The sequence below is a fragment of the Notolepis coatsorum genome (assembly GCF_963971535.1).
Source record: "Notolepis coatsorum genome assembly, chromosome: 5".
Classification (NCBI taxonomy): Eukaryota; Metazoa; Chordata; class Actinopteri; order Aulopiformes; family Paralepididae; genus Notolepis; species Notolepis coatsorum.
In genome coordinates, this window is record NC_140169.1 from 133,985,697 (window position 1) to 134,012,452 (window position 26,756).

Below are 26,756 nucleotides of genomic sequence, written 5' to 3' on the forward strand. Positions count from 1 at the left end.
GTCCCAGGCCAGAGTCCTACAGCAAACAAACAAACAACAACATAAACAATACTCTTTCTTTACATTTTCCAACTATTATCAATCTATTTTCTATATATATATAAAAAATTGGACAGCAGTTTTAAGAACAAATCATACAATGACACATTGGATAGTCGGACGTCAAACACTGATGTTTGATGATCTTTACAGGCATTTCAACAGTCTCTCTTGGATATTCTGCGTTGAAACGTGATGAATTGAGGCATATTGTTTTTTGTGCAGTACGGCTCCACTGGATCGGTTGAAACCCACTGGCGTTAGCGATAGATGGGAGTCAAAACATGCCTGTGTTGCAGTAGTCCGTGGCTGTGACGCCGGCAGGAAGACCGCGGTGCTGCAGAGGGTAAATAAACACAGGTTCACCTCCGGGGAGGCAGAGTGTTGCTTCCAATCATCCGAGAAAGGAAACTATCAATACTTACCACAGTGTCCTCCTTTAGACATGACCCATCACACTCTCAAGCTGCTCCACTCTTCCTGATACGTCAGCTAGTAAACAGCAGTCAAGGCAGTTACTTTTCCATTACTAATCACAAAGGGATAAGTAAACACGTGGGAAAATTGCTGACAAAAAAGTGTTTTTCCCCTTTGCTTATTGTTTCTTTTTATCTATGCAATTGTATTTCTGTATATGTAATTGTTTTACAACTTCTGCAATAACTGTAACTGTATTGGTGATTATTTTTCAATAGGTGTAAATCAAGACAATTATATGACCAAACTGTTCAAACTGTGGTCATAAAACTATAGCTATACAAATAAATACAGAGTACGAGGTTTGACACAGTGCCATATCAGTGTTAGTGTGCAATGGATGGTTTATTATGTATGTACATAATTAAAAACAGTAAAAACAGAAAGGATATGTCTTGCTGTGAGCTGTTGGATGGTAGCCAGTGTCTGCTTCTGGAAAGCCAGTCTGGCCTCACATTTACAGGGGTCCTCAATCACCACCACCTTCACCTCTTCACGGGGCCAAAAGCAAATTTCACATCAGTACAACAGATCATGTACGAAGCCAAAAGCACACAGAATACCACCCTCCTGTCAATTCCCGACTAGGCTATACACTTAAGTTCAATAACATGTAGCCAATAACTGAAACAAATATAATTATTATATTTTATATAACTTTTTTTCCTTCTGGTATAGCTATAAGCCATCTGTATGTCAACTCTTATACAAAATTACAGAACCAGCACCTCTCATAATCCCTTACCTGGAGCTTTCTGGTCTCAATTGACAGTGCAGACATATAACTCTCGAAACCTTACCTTCTCACTTGTGTTCTCTTGACAGGGGAAACACACAGTGAGGTATACAGTATGCGTTTTGCATGGGCCTATGAGACCATAGATATATATAAAGACTAGATGGCGCAAGGCGGAGTCTCCCACGTAGTTCACCGGCGGCCATCTTGCTACAGTTAACTATTCTGGTACGTATTATGGTAGCTTCTGTAAGTGAGTGATTTGCACAAACAAAAATACTCCTAACTCGCTGAAATCTTGACGGATTTACAAACGGTTTGGTTTATTACAAACGTTATTAACGTGGCTATGATTCGACATGTTGAAATTATTTTCATTTTTCGAAAGTCCATTATAAGTATGCAGTATAACTACATCTCTGACGTTTTCAACAAACCAAACGGTTGAAAATTGAGCAAGCTATGGTTATTTCAATAGTATATGCACTATAGACATTCATGTTGAGTGGGCGTGCTACCTGTAGCAAGATGGCCGCCATGTGCAACGTCAGTCTCCGTTGGCCAGCAGCACGGGTGAGTCATCTAGTCTTTATATATATCTATGTATGAGACAGTAAGTAACCCATTGCTATGGCAACGTTGCAGTAACGTTGAAGCAAGTGTTACCAGTGAAGTAGCGAGAAGCATTGCCATTGATTGTCCTTAAAAGCCTTTAAAGCCAAATACTTATTACAAATTGGCAGTACAACTACATTGCCGGTATATAGGTAATGCGAGTCAATTTCTGACCCGCATTAAAATATCACATCAAGGCATATCGGTTGTAAACTGGACAGAGGACTTTGAGTGGAAGTCAGGACCAGTAACCCTTACGTTTTAGGGCACATGTTTTCTGGTCCGGGTTCAAGATATAGCCGTTCCGGCACTTGCAGTAATAGGAGGCGTTGCTGTTGACGCATATGTGCTCGCACTCGTGTCCCATGGTACAGGGGTCCACACCTGGAATAAGCCGGGGGTTAAGGATGGCGCTGTTGAGCTGGGCGGCACAATTTCATAGGCTGGCATCTAGTTGGCTGTCTCATGTGTAAATTAAGGCAGTGTTGTAAGGATTAATTCACATATAAAATATTTCAAACTTCAAAACTAAAAAAAAAAAAAAAAAAAAAATGTGATTATAAATGTGATGGTGATGTAATAATTACCTCTCTCCTTGCATTGCAAGTATACAGGGAACCTACTTTGGTAGATGGCAGCAAACTAAAATACAACATTATATAACATTTATTTTCACCTAACATTATTGCCATAGCCATTATTGATGAAATTGTAGATACAAAGGACACTTTTGTCTGAGTTATATGCAAGCATTTGAAAGGTGTATGCTCAGTGCATTACTGCCATGGGGACAGCAGCGCACCCCATGTCAAATGCTGTGACAGGAAATCTCTTCCAATCATACACCTTCATCACAACTCAGCAAAGGTCATTTGCATACAGATTAAGTATACTGTGTGCTGGACACAGGTACAAGTTACAGAACTAAACTATGACAGTTACAATGTTACATGAACATAGAATTTCATAACAAGGGCAAAAATAAACAAGACAATAACATAGAAACAACAACATTTATATATCAGAACTACTACAGAAGAACCTTGTGTAAATCCAAACCTGCTGTCTAAAATGACTGACTAACTATATGGGCATTACAAATGCATGGCCCTGTGAAAAGATTATCCTATTTCTGTAAGATTGTTGGAATTTCCATGTTGAAACATGCAAATACTTGTATTTCAGGTGCAAATTAGACTGTGCAAATAATAAATGCGCAAATGGTGCATATGTTTCATATTTATTATTGATAATAATAATAATAATAATAATAATAATAATAATAATAATAATAATAATAATAATAATAATAATAATAATAATAATAATAATAATAATAATAATAATAATAAATTCTCATTAATTTAGATAGGCCCACAATTCAAATATATTTCAGTCATCCCAAAATGTAGCTGAACGACCCTATTCCTGAGGGGTTTGGATTTGCGAGGCTCCACTGTATAGCTAAATTATACCAAGTTCAGAATTTCAAAGCAAAGCACTGATGTTGATACATTCAAAGCAGTCTCTCGATTATGCTTTGCTAGCAGATTAGAAACAGATGACCGATTGTGATCTATCACCTCGTGATCACCTTGCAGTTGATCACATACCGTTCTTTCGTCATGCTTACGAGATGTAAACTGACCTCAACTTTAGTACCAAACTTCCCCAATTCTTTACATTGGGCTGAGTTAGCTATTCGAAGCTAGTTCTAGCGCAAACATCTGCAGTCCATACAGGGGGTATTTGCCTTAGTATTAATCCTTACCCTTTGATAATGGAGATCTTTTTGCATTGCACTTTACACACAATTAACGTAATTCTCCAATCAGTCTAAGGCAATGTCACCCCCCAGTAGACTGCAGGTGCCCCCCCCCCTTACGGAGGACTAGAACCAAGGTTAATAGGAGAAGGATCTCCTCTGGCTTTCTTAGTCCTACCGCACAGGGTCTCCCGGAACTTGGAGGTGAGCTTCTCAATGACGCCATAAGTCTCCACGTAGAAGACGTGGTCCTCCAGGGGGATGCTCGCCATCTGCTGCAGGGAGGCCATGTCGGCCCGGTCCACCCCCACGGCGTAGATCTCGATGCCGGAGCCCCGGGCGGCGGCAGACACCTCCTCCACCTGGTCCTGAGGCCTTCCGTCCGTCACGATGATGGCCACCTTGGCGATGTTCTTAGAGGGGGGCCGGGCCCCGGACTCCACGGTGAAGGCGTCGTTCATCGCCGTCTTGATGGCCAGGCCGGTCATGGTGCCCGCGGCCAGGGGCTCGATGCGGGAGATGGCCTGCTTCATGTCCGGTTTGTTGAGGTAATCTTTGAGCAGGTACTCGATCTTGACCGTGCTGGCATAGTTGACTATAGCTACCCTGGTGGCGTCTGCTCCTATGTCCAGCGTGTCGACCATGTCGGCCAGAAAGATCTTGACCTTCTCAAACTCACCGGGACGCACGCTGCGAGAGCTGTCAATGATGAAGACCAGGTCCAGTGGACGACTCCTGCACTGATTGTCTGTTTCTGGTGACCAACCAAAGGCATTGCACAGCACATTAGTCCCTTTCACACAGTTTAAAACTTAGCTTCGTGTCGATTTGAGTATCATCTCATGAGAGTAATTCAGTTTACAAATGAGGCGGACAGCAGTTGACGACAGGTTGTTCAAGCAGTCTGGGATGCACAACACCGGTTCCCAGAGTGATAAAAACAGATCGCTGGCTCACGGGGCCATACGTTGTGCATCTCTGTAGTGGTAAAATGACAGACAGGCAGCTTAGAGGTTAGTTCACAGTAAAATGATATAATATGTCTTGATGAGATGACATACTGTATCGTTTCAATAGCCACAGTTCACCAGACACCCCTGACATTTCTTATCCTTTCACCTTGTCTGCCTGAATGAATGGAATGGAATAGGATGCACTTTATGAAACAATTTCCCCAACCTATTGACAAAGTGATGTCAGTTTTAGCTATCGCTCCTTTCTCTGGCACACTGATGAATGCAGCACTGCCTTACATTATGTTGTACGTGATTCAACATGTAATTGATTCCTAATCCCCCCCAACCCCATTCCTCTAAAATGTGCCACGGTTGAAAGATTTAACTTCACCACTTGTACATTAAAGTGGCCTCTTTGGGGGATTTCTGGTACATTTACATCACTTGTTCAAAACGAAAGACAGAGAGCTGACCTATGGAAAGCATTTGGAGGTGCAAAGCAAACCTGACTAGGAATATTCTACCTGTCTCCCCTGGACTGACGCTGGGGACGCTGCCACTTTGGGTACTGACCGGCAGAATCAGGGTAGCGGTGGTCGCCACCACCGGAGGCACCGTGGTCTCCGCCACCGCGACCGTGGTCGTCGACGGTGCCAGGGTGGTCACCGGTAGAGTCGGCGGCACGGTGGGACGGTACACCTCGGTTGTGGCCGGTACAGTAGGAAGGGCGGTGGGCAGGTATACGACCGGTGTCGTCGGTACCGTGGGTTCGGGTCGAACCGCGGCGGCGGACGGGCACGGGCCTTTGAATTTATAATGATGACCCGCCGCAGGGAACGGACCTTTGACCCACTGGTGGCGAACTACCGGCGGTGACGGGCCTTTGTGTAAGTTGTACACGTGTGGCGGCACCACTGGCCCTGTGAACCGGTGGTGATAGGGTGTCATGGGGACAGAGGGTCTGTGGTAAACCATGGGAGGAGAGAGGGGGACGGGCCGATACACCACCGGTGGTGGGATCCTGGGTGGCTGCTGGTGGTGGTGGTGCTGGTGGTGGTGGTGGTAGTGATAGCCTCTATATCTGTAATCATTGCCGTGAACTATGGGCCACCAGAAAGGAGAAGCGATAGAGTAAATTAGTAGGTTGAAAGTAGACAAAAAGAAAGAGTGTCAGTTGCCTGTTATTATGTCACTTTTGTTTTTACGTTTACTCAGTAGGTTGTCTGTGTAGCAGCTAAGAGTGTTTGTGAGTGTTTTTTTTTTTTTTTTTTAACAGCAGGGATAAATGATTAGTTGAAGCACGAGTATAATTTCAGCTGCCTGCTGACAAGCTGAAGGATTATACAGTGATTGTGAAACACTGATTCGATTTTAGATTTCGTGCATGTTGTGTTTGGGGGGGAAAGTGTTGTGAAATAATATTGTTACATTCACTATTCAGATAATAGATAATAAATGAACGATAATAAAATAATAATATGGCTCTAGCCTCTAGGCCTACTAATAATTGGGTAAAATCTGAAATGACTCCAAATTGTGCATCTATAAGCATTGAGTTTGGTTTAGAATGTATGTGAAAAATAAAGTCATGAATCAAAAACAAATCAAGAGCAGAATTGATTTGGTGATAGCCTAGCATTGATAGCATAGCATGGAATAAATATATTTGTTTTGTTGTGAAAAAATATCATTATCCACATATATAAACAAATATATAGTGTTTTTGTAGGCCAATGGATACACATTGCAGCGCAATCCAATCCAGTTATTATTGTGAGTCAAAAGACAAACAGAAGTCTGAAATAAGGAGAGCCGACAGTAATTAAAAACTTACTTGATGCCGATGGGTTCAACGTCCTCAGCGGTGGCCGGCCAATATTTCTGGTTTGTGCATAACTTTGAGCAGCAATTTGCTGAGGATCCATTCCATTCAGCCTATATGTCGCCAGCACATCAGATAAAAAGAGAGACACGCAGTAGACGATACTCCAGATTAAAGACTTCATTTTGACACTACTCTCCTCTGCTAGACACCGTATTTGTCCAAGAATCTCGTGTCTGCAGGGACCTTTATTGAGCCAATTTTGAAGAGCACGGGCCCCCAGGCGCGTCAAACTTTCTGTCCAATCCTAGTCTCTCAAGCCAGCCTCCACAAGCGTCGAGACTCCAGTCGAGCGCGGTTGATTGATTGATTGAAAACTTTATTAAAAGATTACAGAATGGGTACAGTACAGTACAGCTCAATACATACAATTGTTAAGGGGATGCAGACCAGAGAAAGACTTTCGTCTTGTTTACATCAGAGACCCTGATTCAGGGTCCCCCATTTTCAATTCATCATAAAATGAAGACGTACGTCTTCTATTCTATCCCATTCTGGGACGAGTTTTCTATCCCATTCGGCACGCTTGGGTTAGGCGTGATCCTCCATAATACGATAATAAAACAGATCACGTCAATTCAAATGTTAAATCGTAATTACATCCCTTATGTTATGCATGACACGTTTTGTGCAATTCTAGCCGTTTACTGAAGATGGCGCCAGGACCTCATTAATAGGCTGCAACATAATAGACTTAACGTTAACTGGCTATGCATTTTTCTATTTAATTTCAAGTCTTTTAAACGGAAGCATCAGAGAATGACGGATGGTTGTGACTGTATAATTAAAATTCATCACGAATTACATTGTATTGTATTGACAAAATGGCATCCAATGTACAGTTTCTACGTCAAATGTATATGCTCTCTTTTTTACTCTTTTTGCATCACAAACAGTACTGTATTTGTAAATCTGGTATGTCATAATTAAATGTATAGATGTAGCAGTACTGTCTATCTGTATGTCGTGTATGTCATATGTTATGATGAATTGAAAATGGGGGACCCTGATGTAAACAAGACGAAAGTCTTTCTCTGGTCTGCATCCCCTTAACAATTGTGTGTATTGAGCTGTACTGTATTGTTACATTCTGCAATCTGTTAATAAAGTTTTCAATCAATCAATCAAGTATTTAAATGGACAACTGATGCCAAGCAAACACCTTGAAATGCAACATAACAGACCTAGAATTTAATTCAGGCCATCTGTCCCATATGATGCTGCTCCGTCCTTGGATGCTGGGATTAATAAAAGGTGTATACATTTACCACGATTTTGGAAACGTAGGATTAGTGCAGTTTTCAATTAGGAAAAGAGCAATTGAGACAGACCTGATCTGTGTTGCTTAGGTGAACTCTTTACCATAATCTCAAATTCCACCTAAATCTACAGCATTCTATTACCTAGATGTCGGGCTACCTTTTCCACATGAATGGATGAAGCCAGTCAGCCGAGTGATGGATACAAATGTTTTGAACTGTTTATTGAAGCCAATATGTTTTACACTAGGATCAAAATATGTTATGAAATGTAAATAAAAGGAAAAAGGAAAGAAAGTAGCATGCAACCACTAATGTTCACAAGACTAGCTGTTTGCTCTGGATTCCAGGTGAGACAGCAGTACAGTAATGTCATTACCGCGCTCTTTATCTTTCTTTCTCTCTCTCTCTCTCGCTTTGTCTAGCAAAAAAATAAAGAAACACTGGTCACTAGCTTTGCTAACACAAGGCAGTATCACAAAGAGGGCAGCAGAGAATGAACATGGCACACGGGGGAGTGACGTGACCCACAGCAAGGCTAAATAAATAACTGAAGCGATGTAAAAGTGCTACAAACGTCCCCATCAAAAGACTTAGATGGAATAAAATCTTAGATCTTAGGAAGAAAAAACAAATCATCAATAAGGAGGCGTTTATCGGAAGTGGATTGTCTTACAAGATTTTTTTTTCTTTTCTGTTACAGTTCGCTCATATCAATATAAGGATATCATGGACCGATGACAGCAATTCAAGCAATAAAAATGTTCACAATTATCCCTTTTACTAAGACATAAAGGACAAGGAGAGAGGCTGATATCTTTCATTGTTTTTTTTTTTTTTTTTTTTTTTAAACATCACAATCATCCATTTCCCCCCAAGAATGCTCAGTCTACCCCTCTGTTCTCATTTCATTCACCGACAGGATATGAGATTGCGTTAAAGAGGGTTCCAGGGGGGTCTCTATGGAAACGCAGGGTGGGGTGGGTGGGGGTCAAACGAAGAAGTTGTGGGTGGCCATACACAGTGGAGGAAAGAGAAGGGGGGCTGGTTGTTTGGAAGGGGTTAGTATTGGGAGGGGTGAGTGCGTGACAGTGTTTGTGTGTGTGTGGTGTGTGTGTGTCTGTGTGTGGAGGGGAGGGGGGGTGCTTAAGCAGGCATGTAGGGAGGAGGGGGCTCTTTCTCCGGCATCTTCATGGCCATCTCATAGGTGGGCAGGATGTACTGGAGAGGAGAGAAGAAGAATTCCTACAATTTTTTTTTTTTTTCACAACTGTCCTGGACACGTCCCAAACTAGTTCTACTGGTCCTAGGTGAAGAAGGATATACTGGAGTCAAGAGAAAAATAAACTAGGCCGGACCCTTCCCAAACTACAGTTGAACTCATCCTCAGTGAAGAGGACCTGTCCCAAACTACAGTTGAACTCATCCTCATTGAAAAGGACCTGTCCCAAATCCCCAAAATGTGGGTATACTGTATGGGAGGTCCTTAATTTCAAGCCCCGTCTACAAGCACCAAAGCATATAGCCAGCCAGGCACCAGAGGCAGCACAGCAGTACCTATTCTGACCAAAGGAATCTGCAGCGTACCGGAGGCTTGTATCCTTTCGGCAAGCAACAAGCCCTTCCGCGTTGCTCTGATTGGCCGAGCGCGCGCATGAGCATGAGCCGCGACAAGCTCCTCAGCCAGGCAGGAATACTAAGCTCCGCTTAACGCAATTTATACAAATGGAAGTATTGATTTCGCAGTAACGAATCATTAAAAAAATATACCGTTAACTGGAATATGTTGTTTCTTTACACATATGTTGGATTATGTAATTGGTTTGTCATGACAAACCAATAAAAAATCGTGAATTAACCGGTGCCTATGTAACGGGGAAGCCCGTGGGTATGTCCACAGTCACGGAAACAGGTGTGTTGACGAGTGACTGTGGCAGTGCGGGCTGGTAAATTAAACTCACTTCCCCATAACAGGGTTAACAGACGCATAGGTACGGTAGTTAGGAGTGAATTCACTTCTTAGTGCAGCGGCCTGTGTCGTCGCCCGCGACGCGGGAGCCCCCTGTTCGACTTCCCCTCTGGACATTAACATTTAACATCAACACAACGCAGACCAGTATGATCCGTCACAGTGGTGCCCAGTGACCCAGATGTCCTGAGGGGCGTGAGTTTAGGGAGGTGAGTGTAACGGGGAAGCCCGTGGGTATGTCCACAGTCACGGAAACAGGTGTGTTGACGAGTGACTATGGCAGTGCGGGCTGGTAAATTAAACTCACTTCCCCATAACAGGGTTAACAGACGCATAGGTACGGTAGTTAGGAGTGAATTCACTTCTTAGTGCAGCGGCCTGTGTCGTCGCCCACGACGCGGGAGCCGCCTGTTCGACTCCCCCTCGGGACATTAACATTTAACATCAACACAACGCAGACCAGTATGATCCGTCACACCTACAACAACACACAGTAACTACATGCATCATTGTTTACAATGAACGGTGGGGCTAATCGAAAGGACTGGACACGGACAAGTTAAACTAACCTAAAGTTAGTAGTTCACCAACAATCTACAGACACAAACAAACACAGAACCGGACTGTTATATTAAATTAATTGATTGCTGTTTAACGTGTCTGTGTCCAGTCCTTTCGATTAGCCCCACCGTTCATTGTAAACAATGATGCATGTAGTTACTGTGTGTTGTTGTAGCCACCGGTTAATTCGCGATTTTTTATTGGTTTGTCATGACAAACCAATTACATAATCCAACATATGTGTAAAGAAACAACATATTCCAGTTAACGGTATATTTTTTTTAATGATTCGTTACGGCCGAAATCAATACTTCCATTTGTATGAATTGCGTTAAGCGGAGTTTAGTATTCCTGCCTGGCTGAGGGGCTTGTCGCGGCTCATGCGCATGCGCGCACTCGGCCAATCAGAGCAACGCGGAAGGGCTTGTTGCTTGCCGAAAGGATACAAGCTTACCGGAGACAACATTGACTCTACTTCCTGGTACCTTGGATCTTCAGACAGAAAGCATGTGAAAGGTACGCCACCTACTGGCTATGTTTAAGTATCAAACTCCGTACACCCCACACACACACACACACACACAAACACACTGGTCTTGCTTTGTAAAGAGAAACAACACAAACACACAACACACATTTATGCAGCCATACAACAGCAGTGAGGATGTCAAATTTGTAAATGGTGCATTTATATAGTGTTTTACAAACTTTTCTTGTTGTTCCTCACATTCACCCTCACACACCGACGGCAGAGGCGACCATGCAAGGTGCCGACCTGCTCATCGGGAGCAATTAGGGGTTAAGTGTCTTGCTCAAGGACACTTCGACATGCTGCCCGGGAGGAACAGGAATCGAACTGGGGACCTTCCGATTACCAGACGACCACTCTACCTCCTGAGCCACTGTTGCCCCATGTGTCTGTTCTCCAAATCTACTTCTTTGGTAGTGTTATTGGTTTTCCTTTTATAATATATATATATATATTTTTTACAGATCACATGAATAAATCGATGGTTGAACATTTCAGGTAGTCTGCATACCTGGGGAGGGGCCTCAAAGGCAGGGTAGATGGCAATCTCTGGCATGTTCCTGTTGTTGATGTACTTGTAGCAGTTCCACACACAGTTGATCAAGTACGCCTGGAAATAGTCAGTGCTTAGTCCTTAGATCACTCAAAATACGAGGTACATTAACATTTTAGCAACATGGTCGGTTTTGACGGGTGCCAGATTATACTTTTTTTTCTCTTAACTTTTATTTAACCAGACGGGTCAATTAAGAACAAATTCTTATTTACAATGACGTCCTGGTGGACAACAGGTCCTCTCGAAGGGTAACAGGGAATGGGGATTTTTTTTTTATAAAATAGAAAATAGACGGATGATACATACATCACAGAGGTAAGGAAAATTATTAAAACACACATCAAACAAACAACCAAATAAAATGACAAGGTATGTAATACATGAAGCAGAACAGACAAATTACAGTTAAAAGGATGGGTGACAGTTGCAGGTGTGTGTAAACAACTCTGCCGATAGTCCTTAAAAGTAGTGAGGAGGATCAATTTGTCCATTTTCAAAGTCTTTTGCATCTCGTTCCAACTGCTGGGAGAAGCAAATTGGAAGGAGGATTGACCAAAGGGAAAAACTAGCGAGATGTGGTGAGCAGCTCTAGTGTTATAGAGTAGATGACAATTTGAACAAGTGTATCAAATAAGGAGGGGTCAGACCAAGGAGGGTTATGTAAATTACTGTAAACCAATGGATTTACCTTGAGGATGATGAGGAAGGCGAAGAAGACTAGCACAAAGAGGAGCAGACAGCTGGAGTCCATAGACAGGAGGTTATCCTTGTAGGGAAAGTCAGGCTGAGGAAGAGAGAAAAAAAAGACTCTTAAATGTAGGGCTGTCCCTCTTAGACCTGCACTATGTAAGCATGCCACCTTGTGGCCATTAGAGGCAACTGCACCTTATTAAAACATGTCTGATAAGAGAAAACAGACATTTCTCCAAACAAGGTAACTTTGGACACCGTTTTACATTAATGTCGTTCACATTTTATGCTCTAGAAATGAGATCAGAACATTTTATGGATTCCGCGGCACTGTGCAACTAGATATCGTGTCGGTCTGGGAGAATAATCGAGCGTGGGGAATACACGAGGACAGTTGTATTCTATTGTGGACAGTTAAACATCCGTTTGCATGTTGTGGTGTGGATTAAAGGTGTTTGTGTTACCGGAGAATGCATGCTGCCCATCTGAAGCTTCCCGGGTCCCTCGGAACGCGGCCAGAACTTTGACCACGGGTCTCGGAAAGTCAACTCACGGCTATCGTATGGATTACAATTCTGGCAACTATTTCATACCACTTTATGTAAAAATCTGAACTATCCCTGCAATAGACGGAGCATGTTTGTCAGGGGGGAGCGGGCCGACTGGAGACGTGTGGGCGAGTGTTGGGACTGACCAGCTGGTCCAGGTAGTCCTTGATCCGGGGCAGGTAGGTGAGGGAGCTGATGGCCACCAGACAGCTCAATGCAAAGTCAAACAGCTGGTAGCAGAAGAATGGGATGAGCCAGCCGTCACGATGCTGAGGGAGGGGGAGAGACGCATATCATATATCACACATAACACGCATCACAAACCAGCTCCTTGTTGATAAATGACAGTGGACCTTATTGTGTAACTCGATCATTAAAAGGGGCATTTCGCCAACTATTGAGCCTACTACTACAGTACCTGCTACAGTTACTACTACAAACAAATTAAAACAAAATGATCAACAATCCATCAGGATAAGTGGAAGGTGGAGATATGGAAAAAACCTAAACTTAGGAAAATATGTTGTAATTAAAAATGAGTATTTTACTGAACCTTATGTAATGTTAAACTTAAAGAGAAGACGGAGGTCTCTGTGTGCCCAGTTGAGGTCTGGCACCCTGCCATTGGCTGTGGAAGTGTGTAGATTCCAAGGTAAACCAGAGGAGCGGTTGTGTGTTCTATGTGATCTGGGAGTGGTGGAGGATGAATATCATTTTGTTTTTTATTGCCCTTTGTACACCGCTTTGAGGAGGGCTTTATTTGAGAAAATTCAAATAGTAAATCCGGTTTGGTTTCGGCAGTCTGAGAGTTGTATGTTGAGTTGTTTTTTTGTGGAGGACATCTTCAGTTTTGCAGGATTTTTGGAGAAAGCATGGCACTTGAGACAAAACACACTATATCCTATATAATTGTATTTGAATTCCTCTTGTTTCTTTGTTTACATACATTGCGTACAGCTTGTGTTATATATTACGTTTTATTGTATTTTCTTTTTCTTGTGGCCATCTTGGTCTATATGTCATTTGTCAAGTAATTGGTCAAGTATATTATTGTTATGTGTCTTGTAAGCCCATATGGGCTGGGCATACACCTGTATGTAAGACACGAAAATAAAAAACATCAAACTACAGTTGAAAGTAGTTGAGGAAATAAGTATCTGCAGTTGAGTAGAGGTCTGCTCCCTGCCAGATGATGTCACCGGGGGGGTAAGAGCACTGATAACTATGTCCTAGCACAGGGGTTCCCAAACCTTTTCATATCAAATCAATGTGCAATAAGCCACCAAACCCCCCATCTGAGAGGATTTTATCCCAAGGAGCCCTATCAGAGAAGAGTTTTGTCATTCGTGGTTTGTTTGTATGATTTGGTGTAGGATTCCATTGTTTACACTGTCAGCGAGGAGATAACAGCAGAGAGCAACACCTATAATCAGAGGATACTGAGCATTATACACTCTATCCTTTGGCTAACTCCTACTGAATTAAACAATAATGATATTAAACTATTCCTCATTTAGCTGGGGAACCCCTTCGAGGACCCCTGGGAGACCCCACTGTGGGAACCACTGTTCTAGGACACGCATACTTCCTATGGCTACTTCCTATGGCTATGAAAGAAAAGAAAAAGAAAAAAAGGTTAGACTTAATCTTAGGGTCTAAGACAAACTATCAATACACTGAATATCTATTACTACATTATGATCAGCAGTCAGCACTGGTATATAGGCAGGGCGTTACAGGCACAGGGGAGGTGCAATGTCACAGGACACCAAATACAAGGCATCTACCAGGGTTGTCTAAGAATACGTCTTCTCACAACTAGAGCACGACTCTTTACGCCGACTGCCAAGGGTGGCGCTGTGTGCGACGCCCGCAGTGACACGTCGTGCTCTATCTGTGCGTAGAGATTCATAATAAAGCAGCTCCCACCCGCATCAAAGAGCCATCAAACCTGTCATTCCTGATGCCATCAGACAGGCCTGTGAGGTAAATATGATGAGTATGAGAACAAAGGATTGTGTGTCATGCCCCCACTCTCATCCAGATACTAAGCATACTTGCGGTACAAGAACGAGTCTTTAGAAAACATGCAGAAGGATTTACAAAATGTACAATAGTAGTCTTTGTTTTTAGTAGTCTTTCCTACCTCAGTGTGGCTGGGACTGGTGCTATCATTTTTAAGAAGCCTGTTTTGTAAATCTGAAGCCTGAATCTGTTTTGGCACAAACGGCGAGTCCATCCCAAAAAGAAAACAGACCTTGCACCAGTCTCTTGGGCTGAAAGGACGGGCCGTTTGTGGTGAATTGACCTATCTCAAACCCCGCCCTCTTTTCTTCATCCTCCAATCATAACTGTCGTTTTCCTTGGACAAACTTTGAGGGAGGGACAATGTTTCCTTTTTCGAGGAAAGTAACAGTTGTGACAAGGATCAAGAAAGGAGGGCAGGGTTTGAGATAGGTCAATTGGATAGGTTTCTTAAAAGAAAATGTAAATGTCTTTAAAAGCAAGGCTTTTCATTCATGTGCATTCGATTTTTATTTGCTTAACAGTGACAGAGGCGCAATACAATTCACTCTTATGTGACTTGACAAATAGCACCATAACTACCGTTTAGGAATACAGATGATCACCTATGCATGTTCACATAAAAACACACACACACACAACTTACAGTAATGGCCCCATACACCATCATGGCACTGATGGTGAGCATCAACAGGGAGATGGCAAATCCGACACAGGCGTTCTCTGTGAGAGGACGATAATTAATGAATTACCACACACAACCCCATGAAAAAAACAGATTAATTAACACACAAGTTCAATTAAAACTTGAACAATTAATGTCACTTATGCAATAGCATCTGCAGAACAATTGGCACATGTTGAGCCTCTAAGGAGGCAGGCGGCAGTGATTTTGTATGCAATGTAACTAGAGCGTCTCAAGGATCTCTTGCCTGCTAACTCCTTTACAGACCTCTGCTCTGGGGAGCTGTTCAGTTTCTTCCACTTCAGCACCGAGACCCGGGCTGGGATAATTAAAAGGCCTGCCCTCTGTATGCAGCTCGGGTGTCGGTCTGACACCTTTGACGGCGCTCTGCCTGGCGTGATGCAGAGATCTGCATGCGAGTGAGTAAAGTGGAGTAATGCTGTGCAGAGAGAGATTCCCAGACTATATCAAGTGACTGCAGTAAAGGGAAGCTGGTCAATATCCTTGTTATGTCGCAGATTGCAGACACAATCTAGAACGCATCATTAGTTCATTGAGAATGTTGTAGCTTCCTCTATGCTATTCATAAGCTTTAGGCTATGCCATTCATCGGCTTGTGGATAGAGATTCTGAGTAGGAGCGAGAGTCCCTACTAATGGGCTGTTCATTTCTTTACATACGGGAGATGTTGCATAATAGTGAAATATCTGAAACATGGAAATATAAATAAATCTGGAATTGCAGAAGGCCTTCCAATACTTTTGTGATTTCTCTATTTTGTTTTGATTATCGATTTTACTTTCTGTTTAGTTTCAGACCGGGTTTGCTGGTTTTTGTTTAGTTTCTATTTATTATTTATTCATTGTGTTTGTATTTGATTTAGGGATGCACTGATAGCAGGCTAAAATAGAACATCAGGATCACAGAATCTCCTCAAGACACGTATAACGCACAGTATAGTCAAAGCACAGTGACTTGATTTGCTACATCTTTAAGACAGAAGCATGTTAGATATCTAATGGAAATAAACTGAATTAAACGGAGTCTATAATGTTCAGCAGAAGCGATGGACCAGATCGATACTTGGCGTCGGACAATATATTCAAAGTTTAATAGAGCTTGGTACGGAGAGTGAAACAATGATATCGATGCGTCCCTGATAAGTTCGAGTGGCAGGGGAATATTGAGGTCATGGTCTTAAAAAGCTCATCTGATTTACCTTGAAAAAGGTATTTTGATATCGATTCCTCTCTCTGATGAGGCAGTGGATTTTGAAGTGGCAGGATGTCCTAGGGCTGGGCGATATAACGATAACGATAAATATCGCGATATATTTTAATAATCGATATCGAATATCGAAATAAAAAAAAAATCGAAAAATCGTTTTTTTTTTTTTTTTTTTTTAATTTTTTTTTTACCTGCAACACGGCAGTTTTAAAACCAGAGACAGTGGACAGACTTGTCTTTCTTGCCTGCAACTTAAAGTAATGGCTTTGCTTGTCCAAATGACAATACTGACCAAATTCAGATTTATTTTTCTCTTGTCCATTTATTTTGTTTGCTTTCTAATTTAAAATACATTTTGAAACCGTCTGTACACAGTAGGCTATGTGTGCTAGCATAACTAGACTCCAGTCACGAGTCACAGTGCACATGTGCGGTGGTTTGTCCACCAAAAAAGCGCCAAAAGATCGAAAATAAACTAGCAGAGCCAGAACTGTTCAACTCCTCTGGAGCCACAGCCAGCAGAGAAGCCGGTTTACTTTAGCTTTTAAACCAGCTGCAGCCTGAGAACTGGAGTGTGAGGGGATGTAACACTAAAGATGGCGGCAATGACAAAGAATTGCTGCAAAATAAACATACATCTGTTGTTAAAAAAAAAAAAAAAAAAAAAATGTTTTTTTTTCTTTTCTTTTTTTTTATACTTATAACAATTCGATAATTATCGATATCGAGAAATAAAATAAAATTACCATATCGTTATCGCGATATGATTTTTTTCCATATCGCCCAGCCCTAGGATGTCCTGAGGATGTCATGTGGCAGGATGTTCCTCTGACACTGCTAAAACATGCTAGCCTCCAACACTGCTAAAACATGCTACCCTGCAACACTGCTAAAACATGCTAGTCTTTAACACTGCTAAAACATGCTAGTCTCCAACACTGCTAAAACATGCTAGCCTCTAACACTGCTAAAACATGCTAGTCTTTAACACTGCTAAAACATGCTAGCCTCCAACACTGCTAAAACATGCTACCCTGCAACACTGCTAAAACATTCTAGCCTCTAACACTGCTAAAACATGCTAGCATCTAACACTGCTAAAACATGCTAGCATCTAACACTGCTCAAACATGCTAGCCTCCAACACTGCTGAAACATGCTAGCCTCCAACACTGCTAAAACATGCTAGCCTCTTCAGCCACCCATATCTAAAAGAAACTGCTGGGCTGAAATTATTCCCAGTTTGTGAGGCTTCTTATTAACGGTAGACTATCCTTTAACACTTTGAATGCAGACAACGACTATTCTCGTCTTATCAGACCCCCCGTTGAGTGCCGGCGACGTGTATTGTCGGTTTATTTTTTTTATTATTAGCGATCTGAATTCATATTTCATCAACAGAGTCTCCCGTTGGTACAGCAGACTCTCTAGAAGCTCAGATGGGAAAATATTCCAATATATGCCGTTTATGAGGGAATCTTTAAATTTTCAGAAAATGTTTGAGAGAACGATGCTATAAAACGATGCTATAAAAAGGATATGAACCGATTAAAAAACAATCCGTTTCGACAATGTTGACTGCAAACAAGTCATTGATAAGCGACGGGCAGATTAGACACATAGCCATAATTTAAAACATAGATTATGCGTTTTTAACGCTAACATTGAAGTGGATGATGGCATTCAACGGGGTAAAAAGGTAAACAAGGTCAGCACTGATAGTGTTAAGGTGGAGCAAGGCCTCCTTTAGTTAGTCTGAAATCTGATCCAAGTATAATCTATAGATCACATTTAGTCTTATCAATGATACCATTTTAAACTGGATCAGAGAGAGAGAAGAAATGGCCCGGCCAAATTAAGCTCCACTAATGGTTTGGGGAGGTGGGGGGTGTATAATGATGGCCCAACAGTCTGTGAATACTGACATTGTCTCTGCGGGCTGCAGCCAACATCCACCTCCATGTGTGTTGGCATGGGCCCGTCATTGGGAAGTCAGCCAACCAACCCATTCCCTCTATTCCAATCCTCTGTCTCCAGAAATAAAAAAAGAGGCTTTCAGAAACTTGACCAAAACAACACAACAACTAGCCAGAACACAGGCTCACACTAGGATCATTGTCCCACTCCTCAGTAACCCCGCTTTAGACGGGTACTACTGTCCACTGCAAAGATCTAGCCCACAGTTTAGCCTGCGATGTCCTTCATCCTTCAAGGTAATACGAGGTAAGGACAGGGAATATGTCCTATATGTTTATCACCGCAAGGTCAGGGTCTGACTCTGGTGATGACAGCATCCTGTGACAACACAACTGCATGTGACAGATCCTGACAGAAGCCCCCCCTCCTTACCAGACATCCTGTCTGAGGCAAAGTAATGGTCAATGAGCTCATACTGCAGGTTAATAGTGGGTACGTTCTCTGGGTGGGTCACAGCCACGGTCAGCAGGATGCCCATCAGTAGGTTGACCACCTGAATGAAACAGATGAAGGAAAACAGTGAGTGAAATGACATGAGCCCGGGAAGAATATAGGCTAGGGGAGGAAATGTATATTGAATAATTCCATTTTAATCAAAATCGAATATTAAAATCCCAAGATCGATCTTTTAATCCCGTCCGTCTCTCGTTTGCCTTGCGCAGAGTTTCTACTACTACAGAAACTCAAGACGACCAAATTAACCTACATCTTTTGACAACAATGGCAGGTGCTGGCCCGCCATTTCAGCTGCATCAATTGAAATATGAAATCAAATGGGGTCATCCGTGAAGATATATTACCCGGCCAGAGCTTTTCTCAAACGAGCACAAAAGCATGCAGACACACAACGCTACCTGCACGGCCCACTGAAGGTTCCAGTAACGCACCTGACCCATCTCAAATCCCGCCCTCTTTTCTTGATCCTCCGATCCGCCCTTGGAGTTCAGTTGTGATTGGAGGATCAAGATGGGTTTGGGACGGGTCACGGGTCAATTGCTGTTGTTTAGCCTGGCTTTGCTCGTGTCTACAGCACACAATTTTATGTCAGAGAGGAGATTCCGAGGTTTGTGATGATATCAAATATTCCATCCTGGGTAGCAGGGAAATGTGTGAGCTGTACAAGTGTGAGCTGCTTGATCAATCACAGAATCAATAAAGAACATTTTTCTGCATCCTTTCCAAAAGGCAATTTCAGCAAGTTTGGTCTATATTAGTGAATATTCACTATTGTCTCATAGCCAAAAAGAAGAGAGAAATGTTTGTCCTAACTCCCTAATCTGTGATGTCACACCGATGTACACCTCCACAGTGGATGAGCTAGAAAAGGGAGCAGTGACAAATGCTACCCAGGATGATATTCTGGTTTGAACTGAAGTCGACAGCACTAACATAACTCCAAGGCTCATTTGGAAGTAAAGGTTTGGACAAATTCATTATTAAATGACAAAACCAGAGTTGCACTTATTGCCAGTGGACGTAAGTCTTGAAAATAATTAGAATCTCGGTTCTACGGTTAATGTTGAGCACGTTTTGTTTTGTGAAAAAGTTGTAGGCCTATGTGTTGCACAATGTGAATTATAGTGTATAATATTATAAATATAAATTGCACCGTTGAGGTCCATGGCATGACATGGGCATTTTCCATAAGAGTTATTGTACTACTAAAACCGTTTAGATGGTAATACAAGATGAGACAAATACATGGTTACCTCCCAAAATACTAAATATATCATATGAACTTTAGGCCACATCACGGCACCAGCGCCATGGAGGTATTGGCATTGATCACAATGCATAATGTTAGATCTAGTCTATAATGGACGTCATGCCATGTTTAAACACCGGCATGAATACACCCATGGGAGGTTTGGAATGGCATCCGATTCTCCCAGTCCAGATGGAAGTTTGTTTGGGGGAAAAACAGACATCAATCTTTCTTGCATGCATTTATGCCTTTGGTTTAAAATGTGGCTTGTTGGGACCCCATCTAGTACAGTAGTTGCAATCTGCAAAGGTTTGTGACTGGGTTTATATTTCTTAACACAGGTGAAACCTGGGATCAATGACGTCATATCCATAAGGCGAATACAAGAGTATGGTTTACAGTTTACACTGGCTCAAGTTAGGGTTGACAAGATAAGATTCAAGGATGACATTTAAAATCACAACCATCATTTATTACGTAATGTAGGATAGGCAGAAGGGATGAACGTCGCTCCATATGTGCATGAAGCATGTGCAGTGACACTAGACTAGAGTGACACTCACTGGTCACATGAAGAGGACATAGGGAGAGCAGCTAAACAGGCCTGTGAGGGGAAACAACTCCAGTCTGTTAGCTAGCAAGCATTCACTTTAGTTACTTTCTGCAAAAGGCTATGCTGCTGGTGGCAACAGAGCCCAAACAGATTCATGCCAAGGTTTAACATTTAAAAACGTGTTAATATGTTGTTGTTACTTCACAAACTACCAATCTATGGCATCCCATATGGGACCAGTGGCGTTATCGATTTAGTTTGATCCAGTTTTCCCCATTCCGATCCATTTTTATGCTTGGCAGCTGGCTGCTACTACTGCTGTCGTTGTTGTGGCACACAGCTAGCAAGGTTGTTCAAAGCTTTACACTGCAGGCTGGACAATGACAACACTGTGCATCACGTCGTGGTTAACAGAGGACAGATAATGACACGGTAACCAGTGCCAGCGTTGTTTCCAGCGTCAACACGACAAGCGGTGCACTCGACACGGCCAGTGAACGCTATAGCTCGCTAGCTAACGTTAGCCAGCGAGCTATAGCGTTCACTGGCCGTGTTGAGTGCACCGCTTGTTGGAAACCATTTTACCTACCATGTACCACGTCCCGAGGATGATCGTTCCAGTTCTCACATGGCAACATCCACAACATCTTGTGGTGTACAGTCTGTCTCGACTGGGCTTAAAATTATGCATGTCGTCCTCTAACGTAGGGAGAAACATTGGGAAAGCTGCGCGATCATGAAGGAAGGAAGCCTCCTCACCAGCATCAACAACCGCTCAAATGAAACGCCCACTTCCCCGACGGCTCGGCGTGAGAGATGGACATATTTGGAGAGTTATAGTAGTCAGGTCCATACATATTTTTTTACATTGACACACTTTTGGCTCTGTACACACCACCACAATGGACTTGGAATGAAACGATCAAGGTGTGCTTTTAAGTACAGACTTTCAGCTTTCATTTGAGGGTATTTACATCAAAATCAGGTGCACAGAAAACAGTTTCTTTTTTAATGGATCAAAACAAACGAACAATCATAAATCAAATTGTCAACTGTTGTTCTGTCATCCACCACCACAGTTGTTTTCCATGGTCTTCTGGGTATTTGGGTTTTGCTGAGCTCACCAGTGCAGTCTTTCTTCTTAATCTTCTTAAGAATGTACCAAACTGTTTACTTGGCCACACATGTTTTTTGCTATAGTTTCTGATGGGTTTGTTTATATTTCTCAGCCTATAATGATGGCTTGCTTCACTGATGAGTGACTGAGTGACAGCTCGTTGGACCTCATATTGAGAGTTGACAGCAACATATTCCAAATGCAAATACCATACTTGAAATTAACTCTAGACATTTGATCTGCTCCTTGTAAATGAAATAATGAGGGAATAACACACATCTGAATGAATGAAAACTTTATTTAACAGATTGCAGAATGGGTACAATACAGTACGGCTCAATACACACAATTGTTAAGGGGATGCAGACCAGAGAAAGACTTTCGTCTTGTTTACATCAGGGTCCCCCATTTTCAATTCATAGTGACATTTATGACATACACAACATACATGACATCATGACATTTATGGCATAGGGACATACATGACATACAGGCAGGCACGTGCACACATAGAGGCCAAGGGGTGCTTGAGCACCTGCCTTTTTGAGCCTCATCAAAAAAGTGCCCTTTTTGAAAAAAATAAAAAAACAAAAAATATATATATATATATATATTTTTGTATCGTTACGCATATAGACTGCCCTTCCAACTGAAAAATGTCAGGATAGAATCAAAATATTAGGTAAAGAGAGAGAGATGCCCCATATTCCATTGCAGTTTGCACGGCCTCCTCACCGTGCCTCTCCGCGTGTTATGGTTTGTAACCGACCCCAATCGCACAACACAAGACAGGTATGGTGGTTTGCCAAGAAACAGATATTTATTGTGAACAGGGAAAAAGGGCACTGTCCCTTTAAGGGAGAAAACACAAAACACTGGAATAACACAAGAGGGGAAGGTAAAGTGCCTTTAAGAGGCGGGCAGGAAAAGGGAACACTATGGGAAAGTAAGGGAACGCCTAAGGGAAGGTTAAGGGAACGCCTTGGGACAGAGGAACTAGAGACTAGAAGATGACGGGACAAGGAGAGCTAGGGAACAGGAGAAACGGGGACTAGGGGAACTAGGGACAAGGAACTAGGTGGAACTAGAAGGGGAGAACTTGGGACCAGGAACTAGGTGGAACTAGAAAGGGGAGAACTAGGGAACAGAGGGGACTGAGGCCCGCGGAGGCGGGCTGGGGACAGGGAGGAACTGGGGACTGGTGGGAAAACATCTGGGCCGCTCTGCAGAACAGAGGAGAGGGTTAATATTCAAAGGGAACAAACAGAGCAGATGCAGAACAGTCCAAATAACAAAGTAACAAAGTAAATACTATCTTCGTGTGAACAAACACACAGTGGGAGATGAAATGTCCAAAATAATATCCACGAGAGAACAAAACAGAGTGGGAGATGAAATGTCCAAACTAATAACTAAGTGAGAACTAAAGGAGGCAATACGCTGGGGAACAGCAGCGGGACGAGGGCAAGGGGCATTACGCTGAGTGAGTGACATCACAATCAAAACTCACCCAGGCGTATGCGTAAAGGTACAGGGACAGCTGCGGGAACGGGGGCAAGAGGCATTACGCTGAGTGAGTGACATCACAATCAAAACTCACCCAGGCGTATGCGTAAAGGTACAGGGACAGCTGCGGGAACGGGGGCAAGAGGCATTACGCTGAGTGAGTGACATCACAATCAAAACTCACCCAGGCGTATGCGTAAAGGTACAGGGACAGCTGCGGGAACGGGGGCAAGAGGCATTACGCTGAGTGAGTGACATCACAATCAAAACTCACCCAGGCGTATGCGTAAAGGTACAGGGAAAGCAGCGGGAACGGGGGCAAAAAGCATTACGCTGAGTGAGTGACATCACAATCAAAACTCACCCAGGCGTATGCGTAAAGGTACAGGGACAGCAGCGGGAACGGGGGGCAAGGGCACTACGCTGGGTGAGTGACATCACAATCAAAACTCACCCAGGCGTATGCGTAATGGTACAGGGACAGCAACGGGGCGAGGGCATCGCCACCGGGTGGCTGGCTGTCCGAGCCGAGGAACAGAGCGCTGGAACAGCGGCGGTGGCGAGGGCGTCGTCCACCGGGTAGCCGCTGTCGGAGCCGAGGAACAGAGTGCGCGCCACACCTTGGTGTGCGCGTCGGAACAGTGGCGGTGGCGAGGGCGTCGTCCACCGGGTAGCCGCTGTCGGAGCCGAGGAACAGAGTGCGCGCCACACCTTGGTGTGCGCGTCGGAACAGTGGCGGTGGCGAGGGCGTCGTCCACCGGGTAGCCGCTGTCGGAGCCGAGGAACAGAGTGCGCGCCACACCTTGGTGTGCGCGTCGGAACAGTGGCGGTGGCGAGGGTGTCGTCCACCGGGTAGCCGCTGTCGGAGCCGAGGAACAGAGTGCGCGCCACACCTTGGTGTGCGCGTCCGAACCGAGAGACGCCTCGGGGTGCGTCTGCGAGGAGGAGAGTGCCAAGCACGAAGGTCTGGAAGATGCGCGTCGGCGCGCTGAGGTCTGGAGAGCGTGCCAAGCTCGAAGGTCTGGAAGATGCGCGTCTGTGCGCTGGTACGGAGGAGCGTGCCAAGCTCGAAGGTCTGGAAGATGCGCGTCAGTGCGCTGGTACGGAGGAGCGTGCCAAGCTCGAAGGTCTGGAAGATGCGCGTCTGTGCGCTGGTACGGAGGAGCGTGCCAAGCTCGAAGGTCTGGAAGATGCGCGTCTGTGCGCTGGTACGGAGGAGCGTGCCAAGCTCGAAGGTCTGGAAGATGCGCGTCTGTGCGCTGGTACGGAGGAGCGTGCCAAGCTCGAAGGTCTGAAGTGGAACACTGGAATACCTCCCGTAGAGGATTAGAGAGCGCAGTACAGTGTCTCCCTCCAGGCAAACGGCGGCAGGTGGCGAAGGCTTGAGCGCATCTGGCGCGCTGGTCTGGAGTGGAACACTGGAATACCTCCCGTAGAGAATTAGAGAGCGCAGTACAATGTCTCCCTCCAGGCAAACGGCGACAGGTGGCCAAAGCCCTTGAAGATGCGCGTTGCGCGCTGGTGACTGGAGAGCGTGCCAAGCTCGAGGGTCCGGGAGATGCGCGTTGGTCTAGATGTGCGTCAGGACGAACAGCTGCGCTGGGGTCTGCAGTGGAACGCTGGGGTGCCTCCCGTGGAAGTTACAGGGAGCGCAGAACAGTCTCCTCCACAGGCTACGGCGACAGCAGACGAAGGCTGGAGCAAACATCTCAAGGCTGGAGAGATCCATCATACAGCATTGGTAGACCAGAGGATCTCCCGAAAAAGTCTAGATGTTAGAGAATATGACTCAGCATGAATACAACACGACCCCACCCGAAACGAGGGGAAGAGCCCTGGTATTTAAAGCCCACAGGGGAACTAATTAGCCTGCCACCACAGGTGCGAGAGGTAATTGATAATAGTCCAGGTGTGGCCACTGAGAGTAAACGAGAGTAAAGAACGAGAGGGTGGGGGCTAGAGAGAGTGAGTGAGAAGGGAAAATAAACAGTATAGGCTTAAAGAAACAGAGAAAAGGTGGTGAGCAGCGGGCAAAACCTCACACCGCGGACCTATATATTTTATGCATAGCGTGGGTGGTGATGATGATGATGATAGAAACCGCTGTGGCGCATAGAGTTGAATGCAGTGTATTACACTCATTGAGGGACACGAAGAAGTCAAGTCCGATGGGATTTGGGAATCTCAAATACAAATCGGGATTGGAATAAAAAATGCATTTATATTAAATGTTGTGAAGGATCAGATTAAACCGAATATATATATTTATTTATGGATATATATTTAATAGTATTTGTATATCGTTTGATATCCCCTGTATATTCCTTGTACAATATGCACTGAATATCCCTTTAGTCTACTAACAGCCCATAATAGTTTCATTCTACCATTGGACGAGAACCTGGCGCCAGCAGCCAAGCCCCTTGGTTCAAGTTCAATCGTGCCGACAAACATGTCGTGGCAAGCCCGGTTCCGCGTAGGAATACGTCTGGCGAAATACGAATGGTACTATTTGTTCACAGCGCATATATATATGGCGCAAGTAAAGTAGAACTTTCTTTTAGTCCATTAGTCCTTTACCCTCCAACCTAGTAACAGACGCGAAGCCTCACCCACGACGCACGTGTGGTGTAGTAGGGCCTACTTGGCCTCAGAATAGGCATTGAGACATCGTGTGGATTAATAGTTGAATTGTCATAGTTTGGCACTATACCGTCGAGTGGGACGTATTTCTATTAAGTTAATAATAGTCTATTATGTATGGTGCATCGTTCGGTTAGAGTTATAAAGTGAGCAGTACCCCCATCGTTCCTGACGTTATCTGGAGTCTTAACCAGGCTGGGCAGACCACGTGTGGTGCTTGCATCCGAGGAGCTCCGGGCCAGGACGAGTGGACCTGTACATTGGATTACTTTACCCGGACGACGGCGAGCCTTCCACGGCTTGGATTATCTACATGCTTTGGGTGCTTTGATTATTCCATGGATAACGGCCAACACTGCTGAGTGTTGGAACTACCCCCCCGAGAGGAGTCCAGGTGAGACGGCGCTCTACCCCGAGTGAGGTCGCCTCACGTCTCTTCGTTGTGGACCGGCAGCTACCGTCCACCAGAGGGTCCAGCTGTATTCATCTGTGGACCGAGGTTCTGTGGGCACCGTGTTCAGCACTCTGAATTCTCCCAAGAAATCGTCGGCCAGATGGGATACCGCCAGCGGCTCTCCTAACCCCCCCCCCTACTGTCTTACAACCAGCGGGACCCCCCCCCCCTTAGTGTATCCAGCTATAATCATTTAAGTACCATTGCTATAGTTCCCTAAAGAACCAGGTTGTATACTTGCTCCCTGCATAACCAGAGATTGGACATTCAATGTTGATTTAC

General features: G+C 44.0%; 2 protein-coding genes across 2 annotated transcripts; both read right to left on the minus strand.

Moving 5' to 3' along the window:
• Positions 1 to 316: 316 nt before the first annotated feature.
• Positions 317 to 6,594, minus strand: matn3a (matrilin 3a; the record flags this gene model as incomplete). The annotated part of the gene is made up of 6 exons (XM_084314270.1): positions 317 to 376; positions 916 to 1,007; positions 2,126 to 2,251; positions 3,811 to 4,386; positions 5,113 to 5,688; positions 6,423 to 6,594. The coding sequence occupies 6 exons, from the start codon at positions 6,592 to 6,594 to the stop codon at positions 317 to 319; spliced, it is 1,602 nt and encodes a 533-aa protein (XP_084170396.1).
• A 1,331-nt stretch (positions 6,595 to 7,925) lies between these two features.
• Positions 7,926 to 21,524, minus strand: laptm4a (lysosomal protein transmembrane 4 alpha). Its single transcript, XM_084313887.1, has 7 exons — positions 21,344 to 21,524; positions 18,869 to 18,989; positions 15,254 to 15,330; positions 12,729 to 12,851; positions 12,033 to 12,128; positions 11,300 to 11,398; positions 7,926 to 8,950 (listed from the first exon to the last, which is right to left on the minus strand). Exons 1-7 carry the CDS (start codon positions 21,470 to 21,472, stop codon positions 8,876 to 8,878), a joined length of 720 nt encoding a protein of 239 aa, XP_084170013.1. The 5' UTR covers positions 21,473 to 21,524; the 3' UTR covers positions 7,926 to 8,875.
• Positions 21,525 to 26,756: the final 5,232 nt, after the last annotated feature.